Source organism: Setaria viridis, chromosome 3 (assembly GCF_005286985.2).
Source record: "Setaria viridis chromosome 3, Setaria_viridis_v4.0, whole genome shotgun sequence".
Taxonomy (NCBI): domain Eukaryota; kingdom Viridiplantae; phylum Streptophyta; class Magnoliopsida; order Poales; family Poaceae; genus Setaria; species Setaria viridis.
The window spans coordinates 10,141,394-10,156,579 of NC_048265.2; the positions used below are offsets into that span (position 1 = coordinate 10,141,394).

Here is a 15,186-nt window from a genome sequence, read left to right on the forward strand (position 1 = left end):
TTGAGTTGGTACATCAAGCAAGCAAAGCTGAGCGCCAATTGCAGCAAGACATGAAGAGCAATAGAGGAGGTTCATTCAGTGCAAAGGTTACCCCAAGTGGAAGAAAATTTACACCAAGAAGTAATGCAAATCGAGTGCAATCACCAACTCAAGTGGTGGTTCACGCTCTACTTCGCATGCTGCTTCCAGTGGGAAAGACTTGGCTGCTCAAAGTGAGAAGAGCAAACCTGCAACATCATCATCTACATCAATGACTTCCACAGCAAAAAGTAGTGGAATTCAATGTTTCAAGTGTGGAGGCCGTGGTCATGTTATAAGGGAGTGCTCAAACAACCGTACCATCATTGTCAATGACCATGGAGAGTATGAATCTACTAGTGGAAGGAGCATGAAACTATTAATGAAGAACAACTTGAGGATGCTATTAAAAATGAATATCAGCCCTTATGTGAATTTGAGAGAGGTGTTGCTCTTGTTGTAACTCAAATTTTGAGTGTGCAAATGAAGGGCGGCACAATTTATTCCAAACAAGAGCCAAGGTTGAAGGCAAGGTATGCAAGGTGATCATTGATGGTGGAAGCTGCCACAATCTTGCTAGCCGTGAGATGGTTGATGAACTTGGCTTGAAGTTGCTGCAACATCCTCATCCATATCATGTACAATGGTTAAATGATACTGAAGATATCAAGATTGGATATAGGGTGAAAGTTCCATTCAAAGTTGGTGAATATGTTAACACCATAGAGTGTGATGTGGCGCCAATGACAGTATGCCATCTGCTGTTGGGAAGGCCATGGCAATATAACTGTTCACCTCTCAATTGTGGTCGCACAAATCAATACACCATCAAGTGGAAGGGAAAGAGCTTGATACTTAAGCCAATGGCACCTCAACAAATCCTAGCTGAACACTTGCAAAAGAGCTCTAAAGTAAAGGGTGAGAGTGAGAAAGAAAGAGAGAAAAATAATTTGATTGTGGTCCACAAATCGGTAAGTGAGAGCCACAAGCCAAATGAGAGAGATCAAAAGAAAAGAGAGGGGAATAATCTGATAATGTTAGTCACCAAATCGAGAGATGTGAGGCGCAACCCATACCAAACATTCATTGTACTTGTGTACAAAGACAAATTGCTTTCAGCTAACAACATAAGATCTCTTCCTAGTGTTATTTCACATCTTTTGCAGGACTACAAGGATGTCTTTCCAGAGAAAACCCTTGCTGGACTGCCACCATTGTGAGGCATTAAGCATCAAATTGATCTCATTCCAGGGGCTGCATCGCCCAATCATCCATGTACCGCACCAATCTGAAATAAACAAAGGAAATTCAAAGGCAAGTACAAGCACTTTTAGATAAAAGTTTTGTGCATGAAAGCGTAAGTCCTTGTGATATCCCTGTTATTTTGGTTCCAAAGAAAGATGGTACATGAAGAATGTGTGTGGATTGTAGAGCCATCAATAATATCACTATTCTCTATCGACATCCTATTCCTAGGCTAGATGATATGCTTGATGAATTGAGTGGTTCTATGATATTTTCCAAATTGATTTGCGTGGTGGTTACCATCAAATTCGAATGAAAATTGGAGATGAGTGGAAAACTGCTTTCAAAACAAAGTTTGGGCTATATGAAGGGTTAGTTGCCTTTTGGTTTGACTAATGCCCCTAGCACTTTCATGAGATTGATGAATCATGTCTTGAGAGTTTTCATTGGAAAATTTGTTGTTGTTTACTTTGATGACATCTTAATTTACAGCAAGACATTGGAGGAACATGCTGAGCACATACAACAAGTTTTGGATGTGCTTAGAAAGAACAATTGTTTGCTAACCTTGAGAAGTGCACCATTTGCACACATCAAGTTGTGTTTCTTGGTTTTGTTGTCTCTGGACAAGAAATTCAAGTGGGCGAATCCAAGGTTGCAGCAATCAAGGAATGGCCAACACCTGAGAATGTAAGACAAGTGAGAAGTTTTCATGGCCTTGCTGGTTTTTATAGAAGATTTGTCAAAGAGTTCAGTACCATCACTGCTCCATTAAATGAGTTGATGAAGAAAGGTGTTGTGTTCAAATGGGGTGAGCCACAAGAAAAAGCTTTCCATGAATTGAAGAAACGGTTGACGGAAGCACCCCTACTTGTGTTGCCAAATTTCACAAAAACCTTTGAGGTTGAATGTGATGCAAGTGGGATTGGAATTGGAGGAGTGCTCATGAAAGATGCAAAACCAGTTGCATACTTCAGCGAGAAGTTGGGAGGAGCACAGCTGAATTACTCCGTGTATGACAAGGAATTGTACACTTTGGTAAGAGTAAGAGTATTTGAGACTTGGCAACATTATTTGTGACCAAAAGAATTTGTTATCCATTCAGATCATGAAGCTTTGCAACACTTGAAAGGCTAAGCTAAACTGAACCGTCGACATGCCAAGTGGGTTGAATTTATTGAGACTTTCCCATACATTGTGAAGTATGAGATAGGTAAAGATAACATTGTTACTGATGCTTTATCCCGCAAAAAATATTCTGTTGAATCAACTTGAGGTAAAAGTGATGGGAATAGAGAGCATAAAAAAATTATACTCTGTTGTTTATGAATTTTAAGAACCTTATGCCAAATGTACAACAGGGAAAGGATGGGAAAAATACCACATGCATGATGGATTTTTATTTCGAGCTAACAAATTATGTGTTCCAAATTGTTCTGTTAGACTTTTGTTGCTGTAGGAAGCACATGCAGGTGGTTTGATGGGTCATTTTGGGCGAGATAAGACCTATGAGATGCTGGGCGACCACTTCTATTGGCCAAAGATGAGAAGAGACGTTGAGAGACTTGTGCAGTGTTGTGTCACATGCCACAAAGCTAAGTCAAAGCAGAACACTCATGGCTTATACACTCCATTGCTTATTCCTAGTGTTCATTGGGAGGGCATTAGCATTGATTTTGTTTTGGGTTTACCTAGGACAAAGAGGGGGAGGGATTCCATTTTTATGGTTGTTGATAGGTTCTCAAAAATGACGCATTTCATACCCTGTAATAAAAGTGATGATGCTTCCCACATAGCTACTTTATTTTTTAGGAAAATTGTGAGGTTGCACAGAATGCCATGGACCATTTTTTCAGATCGTGACACTAAGTTTGTGAGTTATTTTTGGAAGACACTTTGGGCAAAACTTGGAACGAAGCTGCTGTTTTCTACCACATGTCATCCGCAAATAGATGGACAAACTGAGGTGGTGAATCGAACACTTTCAATGCTATTGCGAGCTGTGATAAAAAAACAATTTGAAGGAGTGGGAAGAGTGTTTGCCGCATGTTGAATTTGCATATAATAGGGCAATACACTCTACAACCAAAATGTGTCCATTCAAAATTGTTTATAGTTTCAAACCAAATACTCCCATAGATTTGTTGCCATTACCTTTGCAGGAACGAAGTAACATGGAAGCCTCCAAGCGTGCTGCATACATAAAGAAGATACATGAGAAGACCAAGGAAGAACTTGATAAGAAGGTGAAGTATTTTGCAGCCAAGGCAAACAAGCATCAGAAGAAAGTGATATTTGAACAGGGTGATCTAGTTTGGGTACATCCACGTAAGGATCGCTTTCCTGAAAGGTGTAAATCAAAGTTGATGCCACGAGGAGATGGTCCATTCAAAGTGATGGCACGAATCAATGACAATGCATACAAGATTGACCTTCCTGAAGATTATGGTGTCAGTACAACATTCAATGTTGCTGATCTATAACCATTCATGGGCTTAGAAGAATTAGAGTAGAGGATGACTCCTTTTCAAGAGGGGGAGGATGATACGGACACCCCCCCCCCATCCTAAAACATCATACGTAAACCATGAACCAGTTACACAAGTGGATGAACAAGCCACACCAAACAATGTAAACCAAGGGCCGGTTACATGAAGTCGTGCCAAGAAGCTACAACAAGAGGTGAATTCTCTCCTTGCTGAATTTAAGTTACACACGAATGAGAATTGTTTACTATCTAAGTGTTGTACTCTTATTATTTTAAGGTTTACACATGAGGTCATAGATGACACTCGGTGGAGAAAGGTTACATGAAAAAAGAAGAGGCTTATGTGAAGTCAAGGATAGGTTACATGAAGACCAACAAGGTGGCTGTCCAAGCTGAGACAAGTTACATGCGCAGGACCTTGAGTTGAGACAGGTTACACCTTCAACTTCTCGTGCAAGTCTGTACCAATCTGCAAGGACTCGCGGTACATGATACACATGATTGGAAGCTCACTCAAGTCTAGTTTCCAACCCAACAAACAGCTCGTCATTTGGACTTCCCAATACGGAGTAATGGTCATTTTAATGACCACTGCCAGAAGTTGAGGAGATGCACCAGAACTGACGGGAGTTGCTTCTCGGGATGACCTTTTAGCTAGCTTATCTCCAGAAACTTCAAGTCAATTTCACACCCAACTTGGAGGAATGTTCCTAGTATAAATACCCCATGTATCTTAGAGATTACACAAGACTTTCTGATAATGAAATAGAACCCCTTTTGTTCAGCTATGTGCTAACAAATTCAAAGAGGGATCTCTACCCCTTTGCTCTTGTGATTTCCTTGAGGGATTACAGAAGCGGCCGTGTCATCAGCTCCCAATTGGTGCTCCTGATCCATTGATTCCAGGTTGTGTTGGTTGATTCTTTGAGAGTGTAGTTGGGCGAATCCTCGATTCAGGTTGCCGGTTAAAGATGGTAGTTGCCAGTGGATCCAATTAAGCACTGATTATGACAGAGACAAGAACCTGCGAAGTATCTTCCAAGCATCGATCCTAGTTCAGCTAGGTGATGGTAATGCGGCTCTTTTCTGGGAGGACAACTGGCTGGGGGACTCCTCACCATGCTTCCTCGCACCAGACCTTTGTGCTATGGTCAAACCCAAAACAAGAAGAACCAGAACCGTAGCGGCTGCCCTGACAGACAAGGTGTGGATTCGCGATATTGTCGGACGAGCTACAGTCAGCGGCATTAGGCAGTATGTCCAGCTTTGGCATACGGTTGCCACTGTCCATTTGCAGGCCGGCGTCGAGGATGTCATCTCCTGGCGTTGGGAAGCCTGCAGGACATACTCCGCCCGATCGGCATACCATATGTTCTTCCGTGGCTCCACTGTTTCGCCGATCTTCAGGACCGTGTGGTGCACTTGGGCACCCTTGAAAGTTAAGTTCTTCATTTGCCTCGCGGCCAAGGGCAGGATCTGGACCGCCGCAAGGCGCAAACGGCATGGGTTGCAGAATACTGATGAGTGCAATCTCTGTGGCCAAGAAGCTGAAACGGTGGATCACCTATTCAGTCATTGCGACTACTCCCGTCAGGTGTGGCTTCATGTTGGGCTAATGACTAACAACCAGTTACCGAACCTCACCCCAAATTCCAACTTGATTGATTGGTGGTTGTCTATCCGTGCTAATATGACCAACATCAAAGCTAGAGGCCTGGATTCTACAGTCATGCTGGTCTGCTGGAGGTTATGGAAAGAGAGGAACGGCCGAGCCTTTGCAACTGACGTTGCTAGAACACCGCAACAGCTCATGCCGCTCATTATCGAAGAAGCATCGCTTTGGGCTCAAAGTGGTGCCCGAAACATGGAAGCTTTTGGTTGGAAGCCTCCTAATCATTAGCTAGCATTGCAAATTCTATGTCTTAAATTCTGCTAGTAGACGCCCCCCTTTTAACAAATGTAATCTCTGTCTATTTCCATTACCGTGTGCTAGTGCTCGGTTAATAGCCCGCGTTGTACAAACATCGTTTTTACCTTCCTCTTAATTGAATGATGCGCAGTTCTCCTGCGTATTCTAGAAAAAAAAAAGATGGTGGTTGGCTTCAAGTTTTATTTGACAGGTTGCACTAGTTATCGCTGCTTGCAACAAGTTATCTTAGCTGTTCTATAGCTAGTTATCTTGTTCGGGATCCTACGTCATGAAGATCGGGATAACATCCGTATCAACTTTTCTCTTTTTCCTACCATTAAACTTTAGCAAATGAAAATAAACAGCATACTGGGTTTTAACAAAGGAAGGTCATGAGCTTAACACTGTAGCAATTACTCTGCTGGAATGAAGTGTGCAGGCGCAAAGAAAAAGAAATATGGAGCTTACCTGAAAGACACAAAAATAAATAATTTAGGAGTAGACAACCATCCTGCACACAATTTGAAACGAATGTTGAAAGAGAAGTTGATCATTGACGATATGAATGAATGAGAAAAAGGAAGGAACGTCAAGAAAGAAAGAAAAGTAGTTTCATCATTAACATACATTAGTGGCAGCAAATAAGCATAGCCGAGTGGTCTTAATATGATTTTTTTCAGCATCCTTCAAATATATCCATACAAATAAGCATAGCCAAGAAAACTATAAATTATCCAATTTAAGGACACTAAGATATATACCTTATACAGAAAAATTGAACATTAATTAGCAAAACTTTGATATCTGAATAGACATAGTTTATGAAGGCTCATTACATGAAAAAAAAAAGATATTACTCAAATGAACAAATATTGAAATGACAGGAAAGGCAAGATATATAATTAGAACAGCTCATTTCACTCCATACAAATAAATATGTAAAAGACATCCAATGAGAGCATCTAACCCATTTTACATATACAGATAATTTTCCATATCTATTTAGTAAGCAATGAAACAAAGGAGTATTTCATCAGGTCTTTGGGAACAGATGATATAACATATCAATAGTTGCACTGAATGCCACAGATTGTGCTAATGGACCTTGTAACAAACTTTTCTGTAAAGAGAAACCTAGAAATTTATGATTTGTAGGCAATTATCTCAAACATTCTTCCATAAAATTCTGTGAGTCTCCATCAACTTGAAAGGCAAAGTTTTAGATAGTGCTAGTTTGTGAGTATCCTTCTAACATGTGGAAAATACAACTCACTCCAGAACATCATCCAATAGATAGGCTGAGTGGTTCACAGAGCACTCAGACTGAAACAGAGCTTGCTGCACATGCCAAAAGTGAAGGTACGGAGTCATGTACTGCAGCCACAAATTTATTAAGAGGACACCAGTTCAATTGGTTGGTTCGCTATATCACCATAACAGTTGGAATAGTTTCCAATTATTGAAGAAAAGTTGCCCTTTCACACTCTCATAGAAGCAGCACCAAGATATCGTTATCTGGCTGAGCAGCAGACCTCAAGGAGGGCTTTCAGAAATGGAAGGCAAAAATATGCATGGCTATGAAACTGAAAGGAACATTTACCTGCAAAATAGAATAATAGAGATCTCAACGTGTCCTATGAATTTCTCATACTGATTACAAAGGCCATCGGGGATATGTATTGAAAAAAGATGCAATGAATTTATCATCTGTAACGGTCATTTAATCAAGCACCTAAAGTGCAAGTACTGGCAGCAGCAAGAACAACAAAATCACCTCGGCCATGACCCATGAGGACGGTGGCTGAGTCGATGGGCATCAAGCATGGCCGTCGGCAACGCGCTCCTGGCACAAGGGCATGGTGCCTTGGTGAGCTCAGTGGCAGCGCACAGAACAGGAAGCACAGCACGGGCAGGCGCACCAGAGGATGATGGAAGGGGACGAACCTCGATCTCAACAGCTGCGAGCGGTCATGGACCTCATGCATGGCAAAGATGGCGGTGTGAGCCACCGGCCAGTGCTCTCTTCACCTCGTCGTCACTTATCGTGGCCGCGCCGCTCGACCATGGCCCGACCGGTCGGTCCTGTTGAATGTGCCGCTCGCACCACCAACAGACCGGGCGGGGCATCCCGTCGATGCCGACTGACTGCACCACCAACATCGCCCGCGCCTCCGAGGCGACGACCAGCGCCGCTCGGACCAGCCTGGCCCGCCGCCCGCACCATCGTGGTTGCTGACGGCAAAAGGAACGAAGTTGGAGCTGGCGGCGGCGGATCCAGCACAGGGCAGCCAAAGGCCCCCGATTTGTAAGATGAGGCGGAACGTTGGCTCGGAGAAGGCCGGCGACGGCGCGGGAGGAGAGGGTGAGGAGGCGGCGACGAGGTGATGGCGTGCGAGGTGAGGACAAGACCGAGGCGTGACCAAGCAGATGCAGGCGATTTCGTGCGCGGGCAAGGATGACGCGTAGGTCTCACGCGTTGGCCTGCGTTGAACGGATGAGTCTACGGAAAACTGCCGCGTGCCGACACTCGCGTGGCTCCGTGCGGTAAATATTTTTCCTTCACGATAAAGTCACACGCGGCATGACAGGATTGGCCAATCAACCGAGAGGCTCCGGCAGACCTCCAAATCTTCCAGCGATATAACTACAAATAGGCATGCTAGTTTGGCAGGCTGTAGCTGTGGTTAACATAGCTGTGGCTATGGCTTCTTCGATGAAACAATTTTTTTAGCTTCACCTAGTCTGGATGGAAAAATGTTTGGCAAAACGGGCTCTCCTGGATGAGTAACATGGATAAAAATATGAAATGTCCATAATACACTTCCTTATTTTTTTCTTTCCCTTTTTTTTTCTCCCTTCTGTTTTTCTCTTTCCTTTAATTCTTATCCGCCTGACCGCCTCCGCCATCCTTATCCGCTCGCCTCAGCGCCTCCGCCTGCCTTATCCGCTCACCTCAGCGCCTCCGCTCCACCGTCGGCCGCCCCAGCGCCTCCGCTTCGCCATCGGCCCCTAGCGCCGCCGTCCCTGCCCTCCACCGCGCTGCGCCTCCATCCCCACGCCGCTCCGCCTCCAGTGCCACGCCGCGCCACCAGGCCACCTCCACCACGTCGTTCCGCCTCCATCTCGCTGCTCCGACTCCACTGCGCCGCTAGACCGCCTCCACCGCACCCTTCACCTCCACCCGCGGGCTCCCCGAGGGCAAGGGTGGGAACGACGGGAAGAAGCCACGGGGAGCCGGTTTTTTGGGCTTCTTCTCCGTCAAATGGCTCTAGAGAGCGGGTTCGGAAGGGCTTCTTCCCCGAAGCCGTTTTGGTGGAGATCGTTTGGTAGGGATTTAGCTTCTACCGGTGGAGAAGCCGCAGCCGAAGCCCTACCAAAAGGGGCCATAATATATGATGTGAGAGCACACACGGAACACAACGGATATGCAAGGCCTGGCTTAGCTAGCTAGATGAGAGAGAGAGAGCAATTTTTTTATTTTTATATTTTTTTTAATTTTGCAGAAATATATAGTCGAATAAAAAATTTGTAAAAATAGGCTTATACCGGTCGCTGAAATGGCGGTATGGTAAGGGGTCTGACAGCCCCTACGCGGGTTCCTGCCGCCATTTCAGCAGGCGGGAGAGCCCTACCACCGTTTCAACCGGTGGTAAGGCCCTCACCCCCTTACCGCTGCCGCTAAAGTAGTGCGCACGTGGATCGAGGTGCCCCCACCAGATGAACTGGCGGGGGTTCACCCTATTTAAGTGCCACGCTCGCTCGGTTTACGAAGAGTGCAAGGGGAACTAGAAAGGGAAAGAAGGAAGGAAAGGAAGATAGGAAAGAAGGGAAAGAAGGAAGGAAAGAAAGAAAGAAAGAGAGAAAAGAAGGGGAAGAAGCTATCGTCAACAGGTATGTTTTTCAATCTCGTAGTATAGTAGATTTAGAAATATCTGGTGGTTTTAGATGTAAAAAATCTAGATTAGTTAGTATAGTAGATTCAGTATTTAGTTCATAGTAAATCTAGCGCAGTATAGTTTGATGCAATTTTAATATTTATATTATACAACCGTAGGATGTCAAGACGTGGAAAAGCTAGGAAACAAGGTAATCTCAGTGCACGTTATTACGTTAACTGCTAGTCGTATGGTTTAATGTTAGTTGCTTTCGATTCTTACAACGAAAATGGTAAAGGTGGAGTGGTGTTCCGTTGATCGGAAATGCCTTCGACCTTTTGCCTCTGCCTAGTGGTATTCCAGTACCCATGTGCTTTTGCGGCGATCCTTGCAAGGTAGCCAAGTCCGATGTAGAGGACACGTACAGGCAGAGGTACTGGATGTGTTCAAACTTTCAGTTTGAGCCTTTGCTTCATCAGCGCCGCATTAACAAGATGGTGAGGAATTGATGTTCTGTAATAATTATTTCGTGTCATATGACCTCTTGCATGATTTTTTTATTTTGTAACAATTACATTTGTTGCAAAACCCTCCACCGCTCTGGGATTTTAAGCAGTGGATTGACACTAAGATCAAGCTTGAAGACAAGGAGGAGATGTAGTACATGTTGCAGTGGGCGGTAGAGAACAAGAAGATGATGGAGAAGAGACTCAGAGAGGAGGCTGCAGAGAAGGAGCACAAGGAAGAGGAGGAAAGGAGGCGTGTTGCTGCGAAGAGGGAGGAGAGGGAGGGGAAGCTTGAGCGTGCACGCCGAGCGAAAAGCAGCGATCGAGGAGAATCCCGATGCCCTAAGGAAGGGAAAGTGGCCTCGTTGTACTGAGTAGTCTCTATTATTGGCTAGTTTCATGGTTTATTCATGGATAATGTTGTGTACTGTTGGACCTTTTGTTGTGTTGTCCTTAGGTCATGTACTTCGTTATTTGCCGCATATTTGTCCTTCCTTTTGATCGATTATTTCAATTATGTAGTTTTAATAATTATTTCAAAATTGTTTAGACATGTATAGTGAACGCATGGAATCATTGAAAGCATTAAACTTCTGATCTAGATAGAGTAGTTCGCAAATGAGTACACATCGTACGTTACACAATCGTACACATGATAAAAGATACAAGTCATCCTACGCACTAAATGCGTCCTCGCTTGAAACGAGGCTCACCGGCACCACGACCACGCCTCGCTGCCCGCTGCGCTGCTCTGGTCTGCTGCTGGTCGTACATCAACAGCTTCGGCGAGCCAACGTCGCGAGTCGGACATCTTCCCGATGCCGCCTCTGGTGGTGCCGCCGTAGGTGGTGTCACGAAGTACTGGGTTGCGCCTGGTGGAGGACCCTCAGGGCGTCAGGCAACTAGGAGCGACCGATCACGTCAGGCTCGACTTGGAAAAGGTCATCAATCCAAGCGTGGGCACTGGACCTCTGTCCCTCGTCGATGGAGTCCTCCGAAACCCATCCACGGTCTGCAGAACGGTGGACGGACCAGGTGTGACATACCAAGACGGTGGTGGTGCTGGTGCGGCGTATGACGTCCCGGCCGGTGGCGGACGAACAGGCGGTTGAGAGGACGTACCAGCCTGCTGAGTAGGAGCTGGAGAGGACGAACGGGGGTAGGACGCCCGTGGTGGAAATACGACATCCCCGTGACCGCCACAGCAGCTTACGGCCCTCATGAACCTACTGCAGGCGTCCCGAGCCCTCCTGTACAGCATGTGGTGCTGATGAGCAGTCATGTCGTCGTAGTGGTCGATGCCATACGTCAGCTCTGTGGCTACCTCAGCAATAACGTCATACTTTTGGGGAGAGAAAATGGTTCAAGTTAGTCACACCAAATGATGCAAGTTGAGTAACAAAAATAATACAGTAGCTTACCACGTAGTCGAAGTTGACATCTCTCGAACGCAGGTACGTCTGCGTGACTGACGCGATCTCCATCGGTGGTTCCCTCAGAACATACGTGACCTGCGTCCTGGTCCTCGGTAAGAACCACCGAAGGTACGCTATGAAAGCGCCGTCGTCGTGTGCACGGGCCTCCTGCACCACCTCGTCTAGTGCGGTCATCCACATGTCGACCCACTGAACCATCCTCGGAGCCCATTGGACTCCGGGCCTACCACCACCACCACCACCCTGATGGCTAGCCCTAACGGAACCATCGTTGCACAAGTTAAATAAATGAAAAATTAATATTTCAAGGTGAATCAAAAGGCTGGGGGTGTACCTGTGAACGGCGGTCGGGACAACAGAAGTAACCGGAAGTGGGGAGTACTGGTACAGGGCAAACTGCCTCATCACACGGTGAACCGCGTAGTCCTCGATGTGGATGTCGTAGACTAGTGGCCTCATCGTCCTCCAGTACTCCATGTCCCGATGGCACAGTGAAGAGAGGCCATGCGGGGCACGAGCCTGCACCTCCTTGAAGTTGTAGGTTCTCCACCTCAAGTTGGTGTCGACAAGAGCATCGAACAGACCGACGAAGTCTGGGTATGACTTCTTCGTCTGCACCCCCACCCATATTCCCTGCAACAAATAAAATCACAATTTGGCATTTATGACTTCGAATAATTGTAATATGAATCGAATAATTGTAGTTGAAGAATCATACCTTCCTCAGGCACCACAACGACCCCATCGTGGGCCTGTCAACGTCGTCATCATTGAAACCCTCGGGGTAGGGGGACATGTCAATATGGGGTCGCCCTATCGGGAACCGCTCGTACGACCACAGCGGAAGCAGCAACGGGCAGCCAAGGAAGATTGGCTCCGCCAAAATTATCTTGCAGCAGCCCGTGCAAAGACCCCTATAGGTGGCCGCCAATACAGCTGAACCCCAACTGTACTGTGGAACCTCGTCGAGCGGGGCCTCCGCAATAGCCCTCGCGTAAGGAAGAAGGTGCTTAGGCACCGAATTCCCCTGCGACGTGCACAACAAGATCCAGCCGAAGAGCCACAACAGGTACACCTCTAAGTGTCACGCTACTGTGGCATCGGCGGCGGCGGCTCTCAAGTACTCGGCCTGCAAACAAATTCCAAATTTGGGTCAAAATTATGAACAAGTTACAAAAAATTAATTGGACATGCAGGTAATTAAATACTCACACTAAACTGCTGGAGCCATGCCTTCGTGGGCCCGTGTGTGGAGCTAAAAGTGCGGTACGGCGGGGCACCATCCACACGGTGAATGTCCGCAAACCGACCCAGCAGCTCATCATGCCAGGTAGGCGGCGCGTCCATCGCGGCTACGGCGAGCCCTGCAAGTGGAAGGCAAAGTAGCATGGAGATGTCCTCCAGTGTGGGGGTCATCTCACCAACCGGGAGGTGGAAGGTGTGCGTCTCCGGCTACCACCAGTCTAGCAGAGCTGCTAACAGCGACATGTCAAACTGGAACCGTGTGGACCTCTCACCGCGTCGCGCAGCGCTGTCGACCATGTCACCCTCCACTAACCTAGCTACATGGAGAAGGCCCACCGCACGTAACCTGTATCATGCAAAAAATTAATTAGTTTAAACAAATTAATCGTTGAACTTAACACACAAGTTCTACTAAGTATGATATACCTGGGGATCCAACGTGTGTCGATCGGCATGGTCGAGAGCATGTTACATGCCCGAAACGTGCCGAGAGTCGAACCTCGTACGGCTGACATTTACGACCTGTGCAGGCCGTCCAAGGTAGGGTCAAGCAACTCAGGGGTCTGGTACCCCTGTGGAACTGGGTGCGCCATACTTGTAACACAAGTAATGAAAAAATAAAGATTTGAAGACGTAAGAGAAATAAAATACACAGCACATGAGTTATTACAAATAAAAGCGTCCATGATAAATATTACATTACATTACGTTTTGACCACAAAACCAAATAAACATTACATTACATTAGGGCCACAACTTAAGTTATAATAACACACTTAAGATAAATATTACATTGCATTACAAGTTATTAGATGCAGCTTGGGTGCTCGCACTTCCATACGTCGTTGCCGGGCAGTTCTTGTAGGTGTGACCGGCTTCATGGCACTTGGAGCAGTGTCGAACATCAGGACCTGCTTCAGATTGATCCATGTCGTTACGGATACGTCTGTTCCCACGTCGCCCGACCCCTTGGAACATTTCTGGATCAAGGTCAGGAATGTAGCGGGCGGCATTCTCAGGATTGTTGACAAACTCTCCTAGTAAACGATATCCATAAATCTCGTTCCTCCAAGTTTGCCATATGATTTCTTTCAGGAAATAGTGCGACACGAAACGACGGGGTTGAAGCCCCCCGCCTCGATGCATGCAACAATGACATGGGTGCAAGGCCTGTGAAGCAACCTTGGCATGTGGCAAGAGCAAACACAACCTTCATTGCTAATGGTGCACTCATGTGTGTGTCTCTCGCGCCTCCCGCCCATTCGAACTTTGTCCCTGCAAACAACTTCGAACCAGCGTTCCACGGCTCCCACTTCTTTCGCACGATGCAAATGAGATTTGTTAATCGCACCCTCCATGTACTCTGTCATCTTGTACCCATAGATTATGTGGTTGCCGCATATTGAGTTATCAGCCAACTGGTACCTTTCCCTAAAATACTTCATGGTGCGGTATAGGTAAAATTCCACAATACCAACAAGGGGCAGGCCCCGAACACCGCGCAGGACCCAGTTGTAAACCTCAGCTAGGTTTATCGTCATTATACCCCATTGTGCACCTCCGTCATCAAAGAGTAATGACCACTTTTCCTTCGGTTCATTCTCAATCCACTGTGAGAAGCTCTTGATGGATCTTCCCCGTCTGTGCCTGACATTTGGACCGTTGAGCCCGACATCCTCCAGAGACACAGGGTGGTCGGCCTCACTATTGACCCAGTTCCTCGCATTGCTTCTTTGTGAGGTCCTCAAGTTTCTTCCACAACAGGTTAAACTTCTTCTCCTGATTATGGCTGCACAAGCGCTTGAACAATTTCATAAGGGTCTTGCTCTTGAATTGCTTATGAAAGTTTGCACCCATATACCTCATGCACCACCTACTCTTCAAGTCCGGCCATATCGGCGCCCTGAAACGCTCCTGACTTCCATTCTATAGGTCTTCGATTGCTTGCATAATGCCTTTGTGCCGATCATGAATAAGACAAAGCCCCTCAACATCCATCACAATCATGTTCTTCACCCTCTCGAGGAACCAATACTAGCTATCTCCAGACTCCCCCACAAATGCGATCCCAAGAGGCAACACCTAGTTGTTGCCATCGGTCCCAACAGCTGTCAATATTGTTCCCTTGTACCTTCTAGTCAGAAATGTGCCATCAATAAAAATACAAATGACTGGTCGACATAGCCGGAAAGGCTGAATGCAAGGACCCAACGTGAGGAATGACCGCTGCAGGACCTGTTGTTGGAGGTATGCCCTAGAGGCAATCATAGAGATGATGATATTCCATTTGTATCCATGATTTGTATGTTGTGTTCATTGAATATCCATTGAAGGCTACTTGAATTGATTTGCAATTATGTGAATTGTATGTGAAACTCTTTACTTGTATGGTTATTCTAAAGTTGTCCCTAGTCGGAGTTCATATGAGGACACACATGAATATTAGACTAGCACATGTATTAGT

General features: G+C 46.0%; 1 protein-coding gene across 13 annotated transcripts; it reads right to left on the bottom strand.

The window, feature by feature from the left end:
• Window positions 1-1,077: 1,077 nt before the first annotated feature.
• LOC117847888 (uncharacterized) lies at window positions 1,078-8,180 on the bottom strand. Of its 13 annotated transcripts, XM_034729187.2 has the most exons (6): window positions 7,605-8,179; window positions 7,435-7,503; window positions 6,129-6,171; window positions 3,418-3,456; window positions 1,831-1,945; window positions 1,078-1,306 (listed from the first exon to the last, which is right to left on the bottom strand). In XM_034729187.2, exons 2-6 carry the CDS (start codon window positions 7,475-7,477, stop codon window positions 1,286-1,288), a joined length of 261 nt encoding a protein of 86 aa, XP_034585078.1. In that variant the 5' UTR covers window positions 7,478-7,503; window positions 7,605-8,179; the 3' UTR covers window positions 1,078-1,285. The 13 variants fall into 13 exon arrangements, 5 of the variants coding, with proteins under 5 accessions (XP_034585078.1, XP_034585079.1, XP_034585075.1 ...); XM_034729188.2 differs by lacking the exon at window positions 1,831-1,945; XM_034729184.2 differs by having other exon boundaries at window positions 7,435-8,179.
• Window positions 8,181-15,186: the final 7,006 nt, after the last annotated feature.